We start from the raw sequence: 18,343 nt of genomic DNA, 5'->3' as shown, positions 1-18,343 counted from the left end.
GTTATTGCACTAGATATCAATCTAACCCTAAGGAATCTCATTACATAGCTGTAAAAAGAATCCTTAGATATTTGCAAGGCTCAGTGAATGCAGGTTTATGGTATCCTAACACTCATGATTTTACATTTCTCAGATACACTGACGCTAACTATGGACGAGACAAGCTTGAGCGGAAAAGCACTTCAGGAGGATGTCATTTCCTTGGAAGCTGTTTTGTGTCTTGGTTCAGCAAGAAGCAGTCGTCAGTAGCCTTGTCAACCACTGAAGCTGAGTATATTGCTGCTGGAAGCTGTGTTGCCCAAGTCCTTTGGATCAAACAGCAGCTGGAGGATTATGGCGTTCAAACTAAAATGATTGAAGTCAAATGTGACAATAAAAGCGCCATTGATCTATCAAAGAACCCAATCCAGCACAACAAGATGAAGCATGTCAGCATCAGACATCACTTCATCAGAGACCATGTACTCAAAGGTGAGATAAAGCTAACCTACATCCCAACGGATGAGTAGCTTGCTGATATCTTCACGAAGCCGCTGGCTCGTGAGCAGTTTTGCATACTAAGAGAAGCTATCAGTATGTTTAATCCTCTCCAATAAATTCTAAGTATTATTCATGCTGAGTGATTTTTACATGCTGAGTTGCTATGCATGCTGAGTGCTTTTACCATGCAAAGTTATAAAACTGACTTATACACTCAGCACTTGAACTGCTGAGTAACTACATTTCTGAGTAAAGCAACTTGCACAATTAGGGTTTGCACACGTATTTAAGTAGCCTCTAGGATGACGTAAGCGTCATCATTAGTAAAACCATGCGCCGTTTCTCGCAATTAATGTCAGTAATAACTAACTATCGATGGTTCAAATTCCAACCGTTTTCCCTGACCTATCAAATCAATTCCTTCCGGCTATAAATAGTAGAAGATTTCTCACTACTTACTTTCTACGCTTGATTTTTGCACTCGAACTCTCTCTCTCTCTCTCTCTCTCTCAAATCCCAAATCTCTCGGCATTCTTAAGAAACATTCAAGAACACCATGTTTGATTCCTAGAATCTTTCCGATGACCAATACGAGGACAAACGATCAGATATCAATCCTCCTTCTCCACCTGAGAAGGAGTATGATGAAACCTCAAAAGAAGAAGCTCAAACAGGTCATGGTCAGCACGACCAACCCATGGATGAAGTCAGCATCCTTGGTGTTGACCCCAACACTGAACATTCAACTCCTTCAAAGAAAAAGAAGAAGGACAAGGCTAAGAAGCCTAAGGAAAGAGCCTTCTTGTCTGCGTTCTCAAATGTTGAGGACCTTGATGTCATTCCCTCACTATGGTTCTCCAAGAGCTTCGTTGAAGCTAAAAAACCCTATAGCGAATGGATATCTAAGAACGGATGGACGAAACTCTTCTCCCTCAATGGTCTGACCTATCCAAGAATTGTAATTGAGTTCTACTCCAATTTGCTGATTGCAATAGACAATGTTGACTTCATGGTAACCTACGTTAATGACAAGCAAATCATCATCAACCCCTCATACCTGGCCATACTTTTAGAGTTAAAAGAAGAAGGGACTGAGTTAAGGAAAACCAGTGATTATAAACGAGTCAAGTATGATACTGAGTTCTGTAAGCCAGAAGGACATGTAGGTGAAGTCTCGTGCACTTCACTCAATCACCAGTAGAGACAAGCTCACTATATCCTGACCAACTATCTGTTCCCAAAGGTCAACGCCACATCTTCCGCATCCAACTTCAAGCAGTGCTTCATCTGGCACATGCTGACTTACAAACCCCTGAATATGCCTGCGTTTTTTATCGGGACAATTCAACCAAAGCACTGGAGCTCTTCGAATGGGATCACTCATTACCGAGATCCTCAAAGATCATAAGATCAACTTCAAGGGTGAAGAACGTGTAGTGGGGACGGAAATCACTGTTGAGATCCTTACTGGACTAGCACACAGCCTTCCTTTCAAATCCAAATCAAAGAAAGGAAAGGAAATAGTGATAAATGATGAAGAGCAAATCGAGTGGCCTAGTAAAGGGAAAAAGAGAAAAGCTGACACATCAGCTGAACAGAAAGCTAAACCGGCGATTCAGACTGCAAAGTGAATTAAAGTGGTATTAAATAAACCTTCTCCAGCTAAGTCAGCTAAGAAGAAAGCTGAACCTGCTAAGGCTTCCCAAAAACGACTCGCCGTTGTCCAAGAGATTGAGGACGAACAGGAGGAAACTGAGCAACCCCTAAAGAGGAAGAAGGTCTCTGGAGTTACACCTTTGAACGCAACTCCTCTGGACTTTGTTGTTCCAAATGACTCATTCTTCCTGCGAGCTCAAGAAACTGATGGAATTACAACAACTCCTAGTAGTCAACAGGATAAGTCTGTCTCTATTGAGAAGACAAAGAAGAATGCACCCAGCAACTCATCTGCTGAAGTACAGGCTACTGAGCCAGCAACTGAGTCTCCTGTTAACGACACGACTGTTGAAGAACCTACTGAGGACGTCCATCTAGATTTCTCTCCTACGTAACACCATCACTGCTGACCAGACTCCTTCTCTAAAACTATCAAAGGATGGTAGTGACAAATGGTTCAAAAGGAAGTCACGCAAACCACTCGTGTTTGATGTAATGGATGACTCTCCACTGCGTGATCCTATTGTTGACCTGACTGCGTTGAAATTCAACTTCTTCTCCAAACCAATTGCACAACCTTCACCAGTCCAAGAAACACAAGCCTCTATTTCTCGTAGCCAGGAACATGCCAAAGCTGACGCTTCTAAGGGTCAGAAATCTACCGACACTGCTGCTCAAGCCTCAACTAAGCAAGTGATCGAAGAACCTGCTGTTCAGCTGAATGAACAAGCATCTGACGAAACTCCTGCTCATGACAATCTTGAGCTGACTCCTCCACAAGTAAATACTCAGCTCCAGAATGAAACTGAGCAGGTAGGCCCTACTGCTGCACAAACCACTCCAACCCAACCTGAGCAGCTAGTCAACAAGTCAGCTACAACTGACGGCTCAACCTCCCAGGATGCCACTCCCATTGTTCAACCTTCACTTAATCACGAGGGCACCTCCATTTCTGGTCGGCGACCAAATATCCAAATACTAGCTGGTAACCAGAATTCAGTTCCTGAGACTCCATCAGCTGACCCCTTAAGCTTTCTTACTACTTCTCATTCTAGGAAAAGAATTCTGCAAGCTGCTCAAGAACTGATTGCTGACATCCAACGCACTCATGCCTCTGAAACTGAGTGTCATTCTGCTGAGCCTACTCAACTGAGCACCATAATGCAACTTCTGACTGAACTCAAAGGTCTTAAGGAGCTTATGTGTGTGCTAACCAATATGGTTGCTCAGCAGCCAAAACAGGAGTTTGCTATAAGAATGGCTAACCTTCATTTACATATGGTGCAACACATGGACACTATTGAAGGAAAGCTCAATGCTTTATCTGCCGCAAACTTAAGTGTAGCTCAGTCGACTCAAGTTGCTTAGGTCTTCACTCAACTCAATTCTGAGCTGACTGCTACTAGAGACTTGGTTTCCTCTTCCTCTCAATGCACAATAGAACAGATAGCTGAAGTTGTTCGTATGCTCAGCTTAACTAGAGAAGAGATGCAAACCGACCAGGCGAAGTCAACTGAAATCTTCCAACTCCCCAAGTCTACTTATCAGTATGTCAAACATCAATCCAATCAACGCCACCACTATGATGCTGCACTGCTCAGGATGTACCATCAGTCCTACGCCAAAATGACGAACTCCATTACCTGGATGGGCAAGTCACTTGAGTTTATACTCAGTGTTATAAGCTCTCATATGGACATTCAGGCGTCCAACATGGCTGGTGGTATCTAAGTTTTTGACGGGCTTAAGCACAATACGGGTCAACTCCAACAGTATTCAACCTTGCTAACTCGTGCTGTTGATCAAGGGAAATTTTATGCTGCTGTCCCTCAGCCCTATAATGCTGGCAAAATGGGGGAGAAAGATAAACAAACGGCAGAAGGAACTCAACAGAAGAAACATCCAGGATCAACTTCTGTTGTCCATACATTGAAGCCTAGTCAGCAAACCAAACCTAAATCAAACCAAGTTTATGTCAACATTAGAAAATAGATGTTTTAACTTGTGTAATCTTAGTGTTTGCTACTGCCATGTTTCTTGCTTTACTGAGTTAATATATTATCGTATCTTCTTACAAACAACTGTGTTTTTTACTTATTGCTTTATGCTTATCTGTTGTGTTGATCTAGATGCATAACCTTTCTCATATGTCTCCTCACTTAAAACTCATTGAACAATGTAATCTGAAACTTGTGAACATAAAAATCAAACAAGTACTAGGCCACTGAGTAAAACTACTCAGCCCCAACTAATTTACCCAGTCTACTTCCACCCTGATAATTGAACTTAATCTTCCGCTTAACTGAGTAAAGTTAAAATGTTCCAAGTGCTGACCTTGCATTAAAAACTGACCTTAGACTTACTTAATTAAACCTTAAAATGTTTAAAGTAAAACTAAGTCAGTGGTTCAACCCTTACGGGGGAGAATCTTAAGAAATTAAGAAAAGGTCAACTATCATGGGGGAGCTCAACATTGAGTTCCTTATTGAATATTTTTGCCAACATCAAAATGGGGGAGTTTGTTGAAACACCTTTCCATATGATTTTGATTTGACAAAATTATTTAACAAGAATTAAAATCTCCATGATAAAAATATTCCAACACATTAAATTTAAATGCTTTGATTTATTTATACTAATGTGTTTGTTCAATGTTGAGTTATTTAATTTATAAGACATTAAATTGTAAGGCCCAAAGGCCAACAAAAGAAAGTCAAGCCCAAGTCAACGAATGAAAGCCACTCGGCCCAAGCAGATCAAAACGCAGCTCAAGACTGAATGAAACGCAAGCCTAGCAAAAAGAAGGATTGAGAAGCCCTCGTCCAAAAGATTCAAGACGAAGCTGCTGAGTTGTGCGACAAAGAAGTCAGGTCAGCAGCTGACTTGAATAAACTTGAAGACAAAGTATTTCCACTTTGGGTAAAGTTCAGAAGACACAGAAAGCTGTCTGGAAGACTTTGCCATAAATGTGGAGACATTCTATCTAGTCTGACGAAAAGCTGCTGAGCACTGCCGAAGACAGGAGATACAAGAATTTGATTGGCCAAGGACGCTGAGCACGTACTGAGTGAAAGCGACAGGAAGCCGTTTTTCTCCAATGGTTATTTCGAAATTTGAAATTACCGGTGCATCAAGTGTCACTATAAATAGGCCACTCAAACGCTTCATTCGATGCAGATCTTCAATCAAGTCGAAACGCTGACCAAATTGATATTCAAAGTTCTGTAAAAAAAGCAAAGCAAATCTTACACCAATTCCAATCTTGTGTAAAATTCTAGAGTGATCTTATTCATCTAAATCGTCTTAGCAATTGTTGTTTAGGACAAACAAACACTTATCATTTCTAGAAGTATAGAAAGGAGAAGTTGAGTACTCAGTCATAGTACTCAGCGGTAGAAATAGGAGTGAGTAGAGGAATAGAGGAAGGTACTCTTGATACTCAGCTTTCTATTGTAAAAGGTTTATGCTCTACCTTTAAAGAGCTCAGTAGAGGATTCTGAAAAGCTCGGAAGGAATTCCGGGGACTGGACGTAGGTGGAGAGGTCGAACCAGGATACGTCTACTGAGTAATATCTTTCTAACCCTTATCTCCTTAACTTATTGCTTGCTATAACACTGCCTAGTTAAAACGCTAAAAAGAACATAAGCTGAGTTCAGTGAACTGAGAAGCTGAGTTCAGGAATAGACTCAAGTGCTATCTCCTGACTCAAGGACAGATTCAGACTTAGTCACCTGTTGACTAAGCTTGTATCTAAAACTTACTCAGTATCACCGTTCTAAAAGACTTTGAGAAAGTCTAAGTTAAAAATTAACAGTCAGCCTAACGTGAAATTTTTAAATAGTTCCTAACCCCCCTGGAACTAATATTGTCACATTACACGGGACCAACAGAGACTGCTACTGGTCTGTGGATGAAGTTAGAGAGCTTATACATGATGAAATCTCTAACAAACAAACTTCTTCTGAAACAATGTCTGTTTGGCCTGCGAATGCAGGAAGGTACGCAACTCAGGGATCATTTAGATCAATTGAAAATATTATTACTAGAATTACATAATATTGATGTGAAAATTGAAGATGAAGATGCTGCTTTGATTCTGTTGGTGTCTTTATTGCTTTCATATGAGAATTTTGTTCAAGCATTTATTGTTGGTAAAGACTCTATGACTCTGAAAGAAGTTAGGTCGTCTCTTCATAGCAGGGAGTTGCGCCATAAGGCGAACAATACAGGTATAGATAATCAGGCCTCTAGACTATTTGCCAGCTGCAGTAAGGGAAAGGGAAACAGTGGAAAAAAGAAGTCTAAGAAGCCGTTCTCAAAGGGTCCCAAGCTAGACGACACTTGTAATTACTGTAAGAAGAAAGGACATTAGAAAACTGATTGTCCAAAGAAGAAGAAGAAATCAGAAAATCAACCAGGTTCTGCTGCTGTAGTAGATGGCGACACCAGCTCTGAAAATGACATTGCTCTAGTTGCTGATGGACACACTTATCACTCTGATGTGTGGGTTCTTGATTCAGGAGCATCTTATCATATTTTTCCAAGGAGAGAGTGGGTTTCAACTTATAAGCAGGTAGATGGAGGTAGCATTTCAATGGCTAATAGTCATGTCTGCAAGGCAGTTGGAATAGGCTCGATCAAGTTGAGGACATATGATGGTAAGTTCTGCATGTTGAACGAAGTCAGGCATGTTCCATTGATGACTAAGAATCTGATATCTCTGAGTCTACTAGACAACAAGGGTCTCAACTAGTGAGGAAAAGATGGAGTTCTGCATGTTTGTAAAGGTTCTGATGTGATTCTGGAAAGTGTGAAGCATGGTACTTTGTATTTCCTGCAAGGTTCCACTGTTATAGGTTCAGCTAATGCTGCATCGTCAAAGATTGACCAGGAAGATATGACAAAGTTATGGTATATGAGACTTGGTCATATGGGCGAAAGAGGGATGCAGATTCTATCAAAGGATGATCTTCTTGGTGGTCATAAAATCAAGAGTCTGGAGTTTTGTGAACACTGTGTTATTGGGAAACTACATCGCAGCAAGTTTCCCAAAGCTATTCACATAACAAAAGGCACACTTGATTACATCCACTCTGATTGTTGGGGTCCATCTCGAGTTGATTCTTTAGGAGGTCACAGATATTTTGTGTCTTTGATTGATGATTATTCAAGGATGACTTGGGTCATCATGATGAAGCATAAAAGTGAAGCTTTCAAGAATTTCAAACAATGGAAAGCATTGGTGGAAAACCAAACAGGAAAGAAGATAAAGAGGTTGTGAACTGATAATGGTATGGAATTCTGCTCATCTGAGTTTGATCAGTTCTGTAAGGATGAAGGGATTGTTCGGCATCACACAGTCAGGAATACACTACAACAGAATGGTGTAGATGAATGAATGAACCAGACACTACTAGAGGGGGCAAGGTGCATGCTCTCTAACACTGGGTTAGATAGAAGATTCTGGTCTGAAGAGGTGAACACAATATGTTATCTGATTAACCGCGGACCACACACCGACATACAGCTCAAGACGCCTACAGAAATGTGGTCATGAAAGGTTGCTGATTACTCAAATCTAAAAGCTTTTGGGTGCACAGTTTACTATCATGTTAATGAGGGTAAGCTAGAGACAAGAGCCAAGAAGGGAGTGTTCGTAGGCTATGGAGATGGAGTTAAAGGTTTCAGGATCTAGTCTCCATCAGAGAAAAGGGTCATTCTGAGCAAAAATGTAGTCTTTGATGAAAAATCTGTGCTTAGACCCATGGTGAAGCCTACAACTGCAACAGAAACTGATAGCATTGATAAACATGTGGAGCTTCAGGTCATTTCAGAGTGAGAGTGGTTTGAAGGAACAAGAGTCAGAAGCAGAAATTGAGCTACCAGAATCTACACCATCAGTTTCTCAACCGTCTGAAGCTACACATCGTAGCTTAGCTCAAGATTGACCAATGAGGGTTGGAATTAGACCACCTAAGAGGTATGGTTTTGAGGACATGGTGGGCTATGCACTACAGGTTGCTGAAGAGGTGGACACTCGTGAACCATCAACTTACAAAGAAGCTGTTTCATGCACCGATTCTGAGAAATGGCTTGCTGCTATGGGAGATGAGATGGAGTCCATTCATAAGAATCAAACATGGGATTTAGTCATACCACCTCCAGGGAGAAAAATTATTAATTGCAAGTGGGTTCTCAAGATGAAGGAAAGGATATCACCTGCAGAGGGAGTTAAGTATAAGGCTAGAGTTGTTGCTAGAGGTTTCAATCAGAGAGAGGGAGTGGATTATAATGAGATATTCTCACCAGTAGTCAGACACACCTCTATTAGAGTGTTGCTAGCTATAGTTACACACCAGGATTTGGAGCTTGAGCAACTTGATGTAAAGAAAGCTTTTCTACATGGAGATTTGGAGGAAGAGATATACATGACCCAACCAGATGGTTTCCAGATTCCTGGAAAGGAGAATTATGTTTGCAAGTTGAAGAATTCCTTATATGGACTTAAGCAGTCTCTTAGGCAGTGGTATAAGAGGTTTGGCAGCTACACGATGCAGCTGAGCTACACCAGGATCCCACAGGATTGTTGTGTCTATTACAATAAACTAGAAGATTAGTCTTTTATCTATCCAGTGTTGTATGTAGATGACATGTTGATAGCTCTAAGGAAGGAGCACGACATTCAGAAGTTGAAGGGTCTTCTCAGCGTAGAGTTCAACATGAAGGATTTGGGTGCAGCTCGGAAATTTTAGGAATAGAGATTTACAGGGACAGAAGCAAAAGGAAGCTTTTTCTGTCACAAAAGGCTATATTCAGAAGATTTTATCAAGATTTGGCATGTCTACTGCAAAGCCCATAGATACTCCTAGTGCCGCAAGTGCACATCTGTCTATTGTATTTTCACCTAAGTCAGCTGAAGAGAAGAAGTACATGTCTCGAGTTCCCTATGCTAGTGCAGTAAGAAGCTTGATGTATGCAATGGTTTGCACTAGACCTGATCTTGCACAGTCTGTTAGTGTTGTTAGCAGGTTTATGGGTGAACCTGGCAAGGAGCATTGGCAAGCTGTGAAGAGGATCTTTCGGTACCTAAAAGGTACATCTGACATTGGTCTCATTTATGGAGCTAATACAAAGTGTTGGGTGAGAGGTTTTTCAGACTCTGATTATGCAGGAGATGTTGACAGTAGAAGATCTATGACTGGTTATGTTTTCACTCTTGGCGGTTCAGTTGTCAGTTGGAAAGCTACTTTGCAGCCTATAGTGACTTTGTCTACTACGGAAGCAGAGTATATGGCACTGACTGAAGTTGCTAAGGAGGGGATTTCGCTTAAAGGACTAGTTAGTGACATTGGTCTACATCATGATCAGGCTATAGTGTATTGTGACAGCTTGAGTGCAACCTGTTTAGCCAAGGATCAGGTTCATCATGAGAGGACCAAGCATATAGATGTGAGGTATCATTTTCTGAGAAATGGGAAGAGGGTCAAGGTGAAGAAGGTAGGTAATGTTGACAATCCGGCTGACATGTTTACCAAGCATGTTCCACAGAGCAAGTTTCAACACTGTTTGGACTTGCTAAACGTCAGAGATTACTAGTTGTCTGTGGGCAACTCTAAGGCAGAGGGAGAAGTCTGTTCATCTGGCACTATCACGAGTGCATCTGTTATGTTTTCAGTAGAATTCAAGTCAAGGTGGAGATTTGTCGTAATGCCTTGAATTAGTATATCTTGTTTCCTATTCGGAGTAGTATTGTGTTTCGGATTTCTACTTGGATTCGGAATCGTGGGTTCCTAGTTGGATTAGGATCATGAGTTCCTAGTTGGATTATGTTAGGTTGGGTATTATAAATACCACATTATGTAAACCTAATCATGTAATCTGTTTTTCTGCCTCCTTATAAATACTATTCTCCTTCTGCCCGTGGACTAGCCAACACAACGTTGGTGAACCACGTAAATCTGTGTTTTCGATTATTTACTTATTTATCTTTCGTTAATTCCGCACAACATGACCAAATGGCAAAACAGTAAATAAAATTTTGCAGGCATGTGGTAGACTTGAAGAACTTGGCGATGAAGCAAAGTCACACAACGTGTGGTTTGAGTGACACGCCGTGTGGCTAAAATGAGAGCGCTCCACATGACAGTTCTTAGCACGAGTTTGGGGCTGACACCATTATGACTACACAACATGTAGTAGGAATGACACACTATATGGAAAATGCAAAATTGAACAGAAACTTCTCAAAGAATCCACATGATGTGTGGGTAAGGTCACACGTCGTGTGGCCTCTCCAACTCAGCTTCCTCCTTCCTTCGATAATTCATATGATGTATTGTAGTATCTACAACCATGTTGATGCCCTCATCACATTATATAATTAGCCCCCTCAACTTTCTTAAATTAATCTAATGGTCACCTGAATTTGTTTAAAATGATATATTGGCCCCTGAACTTGCTTAGAGTGATTCATTTGCCTCTTGAACTTGTTTAATTGCAATTTGTCTAAATCTTTAAAAATAAATCAAAACTTCAAAAATAAAGTCTTAATTCATGATTCTAAATCTTCTGTTATGACTTTTTTTTTTTTAGATTTATGGACTTAGGGCCCGTTTGTTTTACCTACTGTTTGATGTTGCTGTTTGCTGTTTGCTGTTTGCTGTTACGGTTTGCTGTTTGCTGTTGTCATTTGCTGTTACGGTTTGCTGTTTGCTTTTTGAAAAAGCTGCTTTTCTAAAAAACAGAGATTCTCTGCTTTTGTAAAAGGCTGCTTTTTAGGTGTGAAAGGTAAACAGGAGGTCACTAACCAAATACCTAGTGCTGCTTTTCAGATTTAAAAGGCAAACATGAGATCACTAACCAAACACCTAAAACTCTCCCTTTTGAAATGAAAAGGCAAAAATGAACATGAAAAGTAGCAACCAAACGGGCCCTTAATAATAACATTTCAAGTAAGTTTACGGGTCTCATAAGACACATGTAAGTTGAATGGACAACTGATATATTAAACATACAATTAATTAAGTTAATTATTAATATAAAATGCAGATAGTAATAAATTAGATTGACTTAGACTTAACTTTTAGCTATGAAAAAGCCTATGGAAGTGGTCCGTCATGTTAAATGAATAGGCCTTGAGTCGTCACTTTCCATATCTGTACGTATATATTAGGAAAGGATTGTTCTTTAGTTCTTCTATATTTTTTCTATTAGTTTTTTGTTTTTTATTCAAGGATTTACAGTTTCAAATTCTGATAACGGCTAAGGGCCATTTTCATATAATTATGTACAGAGATGTGTCACATATTAAATGTACCATTTCTAAAACTTACCTATCATATTTTTCTAAATGCTATTTTATTTTTATTTTTGAAGCAAATGAATATATTGTTTTCCTTTTTCTTTTTGAGAAAATGAATATATAAGTTGTTTTTTTATAGTTTGTCTAATTTCTCGGTTCGAGGCTTGTCAAGTACTCTCTAAATGGATCATCTTCCAATTAATTTTTTTTATATACGCTAAAATTCTAACTCGAAATCTAGTTAAAGCGATTTTGAACTTTTAACCGCTCAAACGAACCTTAATTAGTAATATATAGTTTTAATGACCTAATATTATCAAAACCATAATAGCGAGAATAAAAATGGATTTAGATTGAATACACTAAATAAATAAATAAAAGTTTAGGGTTTGAAATTATTTATTTGTTATTATTATTATTTATTTATGTGTCACAGTGGTTTGCTTTATCTAGATAAAGACAGTTGATGCTTGGAATGGATTGAAAGGAGGCTAAATTCATTAACTGGTCAGACCACCCCCTTGTTATTTTGTTTTATTTTATTTTATGATAATTAGTAATTAATTTTTTTTTGGTGTGGTTATATTGATAATTAGAGAAACTCTATTATAGTTCTAGATCAATACATTCTAAAATAAATTAGTTAGAGTTATTAATGAGGCTGGAATTTCCTGTTTCCGCAGGAGATTTATCCTTGTAGGGATCAGAAATCCCAAAAAGATTTCCCACAGAACGAGGATGAAGAATGTTTTGTTCATGAAATTAGTATATAAACAAGAATAGAAAATTCATTTACCACTATGTGGGAATTCGATTCCCAATTTTATTGGTATCTCTCAAATTATTAATAAAACTATACATAATAAGTTATTTAAATAATAATTTTTATACTTAATAAATATAATTATTAATATTGATTAAAAAATTATACATATTATTTGTTAATTAAAATTTGTATTATTAAAATTTGTATTATTATTTTGATATTTTATTTTAATTATTATTTAATATTTAAAATAAATAGAAGAAGATAAGAGATAAAATCCTCACATGAAATCTGATCCCTCCCTCCATGCCCCTTATAATCTTAGAATTGGTGTCATTTGTACACTTTTATTCTTAACACCAGTTATCTTCCAATTAGATGGTATGAATCTTTTTTTTATTGGTTAGATGTATTATTTAAAAAAATATGATAGAAAGTCTTTTAATAATTAATTATACAAATGACATACGATTTTGTTTTTGTATAAAAATAAAATAAAAGAACAAATTAACAGTACAATACATCAACCTTCTTCTTTTGGTTCGAAAAGTGAGAGAGAAGAGAAGAACCAGAACAGAACCTTCGTTTGTTCTGCTATTGCGGGTTCATTCAAATTGAACTGAGAGAGAACTTCTCGTTCTTCCGGTATGCTGGACTAGACTGGGGAAGGACGATGGAGAGAGAGTGAGAGAGAAGAAGCAGATTTGGGATTCGGGTTTTGGTGAATTCGAATTTGAAAGAGAAGAGAGAAATCGAGAAAGTAAAGAGATTATCTTTAGGGATTGAATTTTGTCTTTGCTGGAGAGTATTAAAATGAGTTTAGGTTAAATTTTTTAATTCTGAATCTAATTGCACAAAACGATGTTGTTCAATTTAAGTGGAGCAATGTTGTTTTGTGCAATTAGATTAAAAAAATAAAAATAAACCTAATCTTACTTATCTTCTTATTTGTAGGTGCAAAGAGAGCTTCTACTGGTCTTTAATAGAGTCTTCTTTGAGGGGCAAGCTTCAAAACTACAAAATTAATATATATTAATTTTATATTTTTAGATCTCAGTGTAGGTAAATACTTCCATTAATTCCACTGTAGATCCGTCGCTCAACATAAGAGTAAACTTACCCACTTTTAAAGGCTAAAGCTGGAATAAACTATAAATTTTGATAAAACAAAATTAAATTTTAATTAGACGAGGAATTCAACCTCCTACTTAATAAGCAGGAGCATCAACGAGATAACCCTTCATCTTCAAATGAATTAAAATCATAGATCCACAAATATATACATTTAATCCTTATAAGATTTAGAATTAATTATTTATTGCTTTTATCGTTAGCTGTTTATTATTAAAGTTAGCAATTTATTGTTGTTGTTAGTTGTTTTTATTAGGTGGTGAAATTGCTGAGCTGATTGGTGCGAATGGTGCTAGGTGGACTGATTATGATCGAGCTATGTGGTTTCCTCCATGTGCAAATTCATATAAATTAAATTGTGATGCCTCTTTTTCAATTATTTCCTGTTCTGCTTCCTTTGGCATGGTTGTGAGGGACTGTTATGGAAATGTGATGTTATCTGGTGGTGGGCCTCTTGGATCTTCAATTTCGGCACTACATGCTGAGCTTTTAGCAATATAGAATTCTTTATGTATTGTTCGTGATTGTGGGTTCCAAAATATTGTAGTGGCATCTGACTCAATTTCATCTATTAATTTGCTTAAAGGAGATCAAGGTTTGACAAATTGGTTGGGTGTTATTCGTGATGATATTCTCGATCTTCTTCATTCTTTTATGTCGATCGAGTTTGTGTTTGAGAGAAGACAAGCGAATACTGTTGCACATGGTTTAGCTGCTTGGGCTCGCTCTCTATCTGTTATGGAAATTCTTATTGAAGATTTCCCTGATTGTATTACTGTTTGTATTCAAAACGATTTGGCTTGTGTTTAATATAAGTTCATGTTATAAAAAAAAAGAATTAATATTGTTTAATAAAATTATAAACAAATGTTGGGGTAACCAATAATATGCATAGTTGTTAAAATCGGACACGTCAAAGAACTAGAAAAGATAGAGGGCCAAAGGTTAGAGGTTCAACGGTGGGATTCAACTGGTGTTAAAGAATCATGTGAGAATTATATTTCTAGTTACATTTAACCTTATAAAATAGTACAATATAATTAACAATATTAATAAAATATGTACTAATAATAATATTTCTTTCATATCAAATCATAACATTTTAAAATATCAAATTCCGACAAAATTAAAAATTTATTATAATTCAATAAATATAAAAATTGAAATAGAGATATACTTTTTAAACTAAATAATTATTATTTTTATTAATATCTTTAACACATAAATATAATAAAATAATAGAATAGGTATTTTATAATTCATTTTAAATTATATAATTTGTTAGATTTTTAAATTTTATTTATACGTAATTAAAGTTTAAATGCTAATTAAAATTTATTAATATTGAAAAGATAAAATAATTTTTTTATAATATTTATCTAAAAATAAAAAAATTAATACTAAATAAAATTTTAGTTATTTAATTTATCACATACTATATATTCTTAAATGGTTCATAATAATTATAATTGAAATGGTTGCGTAATGATAAACATTAGTGATTATAGTTTAAGCGTTCAAAGTTGAATCCTACCTCAGCTAAAATTCTCACATTTTCAAGTAAGTATGCTTAAAATCTATTGGGTCAAACCATTCAACCAGTATTGAGACAACCGGTCGCTGTTAATTCAGTTGGTTTGAGCGGTTCTGACCGGTTTTCAAAGATTCAAAATTCGAACCACTCCGGCCTGAAATTGGGACCAGTTCCATTCGAACTCGGTTGAACCGGTTGGCCGGGTTCGATTCTTACAACTATGGTGATATCAGTAATATTTGTAGATGTTTTATCATAATCATACAAAAGTGCTTTATAAACCTAAGTAGTTGGGAATGAAAGGTTAAAAGCTGCTTTGAAACACACAAACAAATACACTTGAAAGTTTAATGAGAGAGTTGAAAAAAGTTAGGTAAATCATACTGATACTTTCCAATAAAAGTGGAAGTGCAGATGAGAAGAAAGATTCCATTTTCCTGTTTTGTTTGACATGAATATTCTTTCTTTCTTTCTTTATCATTTTTCCCCTTTGCTTTAATATATAAAAAATATATCCACCAGTATTAATTAGGCCAAGAAAGATTTGCCTCTAGATTCAGTATAATTAATTCTATCAATTATGTATACTTAAACATGAAGAAATTCATATAAAATTGGTAAGTAAAAATGAACACATCTTTCATTCAGTATCTAAATTAAAGAAATACATAAAAGTAGATAGTTGGTGATGTGAGATTGGTTAATATTATTATTATTATTATTATTAATAAGGTACACTCGAGTTCAACTCGGAAAAAACCTTAATTAATACGCGTTTCTGAAACAAACTCAAACCGATTAATCAGACAGCTATATATATATATATATATATATATATAATAGAAACAATAAAAAAGAAAAAGATGAATGAATCAGGTAGCTCTAATGGAGATAAAGAAAGGAGAAGAAGAAGACGAGGATGAAGAAGGAAGAGATTGATTGTTAGAATTAGGAGAAGATAGAGTAAGCTGGAGAAGATCAGCAGGTAAAGAAGATGATGACATTGATTTGGGAATTTTTGAATTAGGTTTTGGAAATGAATTTTGGATGTTATATGGATCAGTTATTATTTCTTCTTCATCTTCATTTTTCATTAGACTACTCATAATTGAATCATAATTCCCATTTCTCTGCTTCAATTCATAACTCGGAACTGATACTGAATCCCTTGATCTGCTGCTGCTGCTTCCTACCTGCAATTCATATCCTTGAATCTATAAATAACGTCTCAATCAATGCTGTTTTTGGACTCAGAAAAAGTCTAACTACACTAAATTTGACTTTGGCATCAGAGTGTTTCCGGAAAGAACACTCTTCTTTTATTCAGCGTCAGAGTGTTTGTAAGAAGAACATTTTTCCGGTACTGTAAACCTAACTCGAAGGCAAAGTAATGTCTGACAATCATCTCATGATTCATCTTCGTTTCAAAATCATTAAACTCTCTTCCTCCTCTCGAAAATTTACTGTTGTGCTTAGACTACGAACGCGAAGTAAAAGAAGAAAAGAAAGGAGAATACCATGTCGAAAAGGCTGGAACGACGTTTCTTCTTGTGAAGAGTAGAAAGGCGAAGAAAGTATTTCTGAGCATGACTAGCAACTTGAGTAGGAGTTCTTGTTGTAACAAAATTCTTGGAAATTCCTCTCCAATCTCCCTTTCCTAGCTTCTCTAGTCCTATCAGAAATGTTCTATGCTCCTCTTCCGTCCACGGAACTCCTGCAACCAAACATCTATCTATCAGCTAATAGCAACAACAACAAACACTAAACAATAACATACGAACCAGATAGTTACAGACCCTTCTTTCTCTCGCGGAGGAGGCCATCAGAAAGGTAGCCGGTTCTGTCAGGATTATCGTCGACCGGAAGACGGTGAGAAGAAGAAGATGAAGAAGGAGAAGGAGAGGGAGAAGGAGAAGACAGGCAGTCCATACTGAAGCTCTTTTTGATGGAAAGATTGAGCTGAACACCGAAAAGGCGAAGAGTGGGAGTGGGAGTGGTGGGAGTCGGTGGTGGTGGAGAAATGGAAGTGCAGGTTCGGGAGTTATGGCCAAGGTTTCCGCAGTGAGAGCATTTTCTGCCCATTTTTGCCCACACAAACCCAACCTCTTCAACAAAACTTTATTAGCTACACTAACAAACTCATCATATACTTTCCTAACCATGGTGGGCCTTTTCGAAATTGAATTCACACCAAGACAAGATCCTTCATTGCTTTCTATTTTCTTTCTTTCTTTTTTTCTTTTTCCCAACTTGTCTTTTATTTTTAGGCATAAATATCTTGGTTCTCTCATTATTTTGTGATTTTGATAAATTGACTCTCTAATTATTTATGTCGTTTATGATTTTTTTTTCCCATAGTAAATAGATGATAAGAGATAGAGTACATACTCAAGGATAATGTTTACTTATCCCATCTTATTACCCTAATAAAAAGATATACTTCTTTATTCATTATTTCCGTCTCATTTAATTTGCGGTACCGCACAGATCTATAAAAAATCAATACATAATACAAATAAATTACGAAATTAATAAAAATATAAATTTAATAAATCACCCACAAATTTAATAAGTATTCTAAATCAGTCAAACTATCAAGAAATTAAAATACTAAAAATAAAAATAAATAGTTCATTTTAATACAATGATAATTTTCATTTTCTTGAAATACATGGCAAGTATTAGGTAGCGGTACCCGATGGGATTAATCTCATACCCGTCTTATATCCTTTTGCACAGGATTCGAGTAATTGCATTAGGATCAATCAAGGTCGGCCCTGAGCCTAGATTCAGGGTGCGCTGGCCTACGGCCCAGGGCTGGAGGGGGCCCAATTTTTTTTAGTGTTATTTGTATATATGAAAGTTATTTTTTTTTAATATAGATAGTGATAAAATCATACAAGATGACATAATTCTTTCTTAAAACTCATTGGCCTAATCATACAGTATCCGAAAAACCTGCTTGTTGTCATCCCTAACAATAAGCCCTTGATGATTAGAAAAACCACTTTGAACATAAAACTCGGTTACAGAATGTTGTTGTTATTCATTTCATTTTGCGTTTGAAATTTATATTTTTAACAATTCCAAGATAGTTTTTTTATTATATATATTTATAAAGACTATTTTTCAAACCGTAAAAAACATAATCATTTGAAACGCTGATAAAATGAGTAACTCTTTTTAAATGATTGGGATACACAAACAAAATCTTAATTTGACAAAAAAAAAAAATCATCAAATATTTGATATAATGAAATAAAATATTAGAGAAACTTAATCCACCAAAATTGAAATGATAAGAAGCTTCAAGCTGAATTCAATATTTGAGAGTTTAATATAACAAAAATAAATAAATAATTAACAACCTTATGCATTCAAATAAAAAATTAGAAGTTGAATTTACTAAAATCGAAATAATCAAATACCTCAAAGGTCAATTCAAAATTGAAGTTAGCTTGATAAAAAAAAAAA

The 18,343-nt window shown here is 36.3% G+C and overlaps 1 protein-coding gene across 1 annotated transcript; it reads right to left on the bottom strand.

The window, feature by feature from the left end:
- Positions 1 to 15,613: 15,613 nt before the first annotated feature.
- On the bottom strand, positions 15,614 to 17,021 carry LOC136203242 (transcription factor MYBS3-like). Its single transcript, XM_065994346.1, has 3 exons — positions 16,666 to 17,021; positions 16,387 to 16,583; positions 15,614 to 16,062 (listed from the first exon to the last, which is right to left on the bottom strand). Exons 1-3 carry the CDS (start codon positions 16,949 to 16,951, stop codon positions 15,742 to 15,744), a joined length of 804 nt encoding a protein of 267 aa, XP_065850418.1. The 5' UTR covers positions 16,952 to 17,021; the 3' UTR covers positions 15,614 to 15,741.
- Between the last annotated feature and the right edge of the window lie 1,322 nt (positions 17,022 to 18,343).

The sequence above is a fragment of the Euphorbia lathyris genome, chromosome 8 (assembly GCF_963576675.1).
Source record: "Euphorbia lathyris chromosome 8, ddEupLath1.1, whole genome shotgun sequence".
In the NCBI taxonomy this organism is placed as follows: domain Eukaryota; kingdom Viridiplantae; phylum Streptophyta; class Magnoliopsida; order Malpighiales; family Euphorbiaceae; genus Euphorbia; species Euphorbia lathyris.
This window is presented reverse-complemented; position numbering and strand designations above follow the sequence as displayed.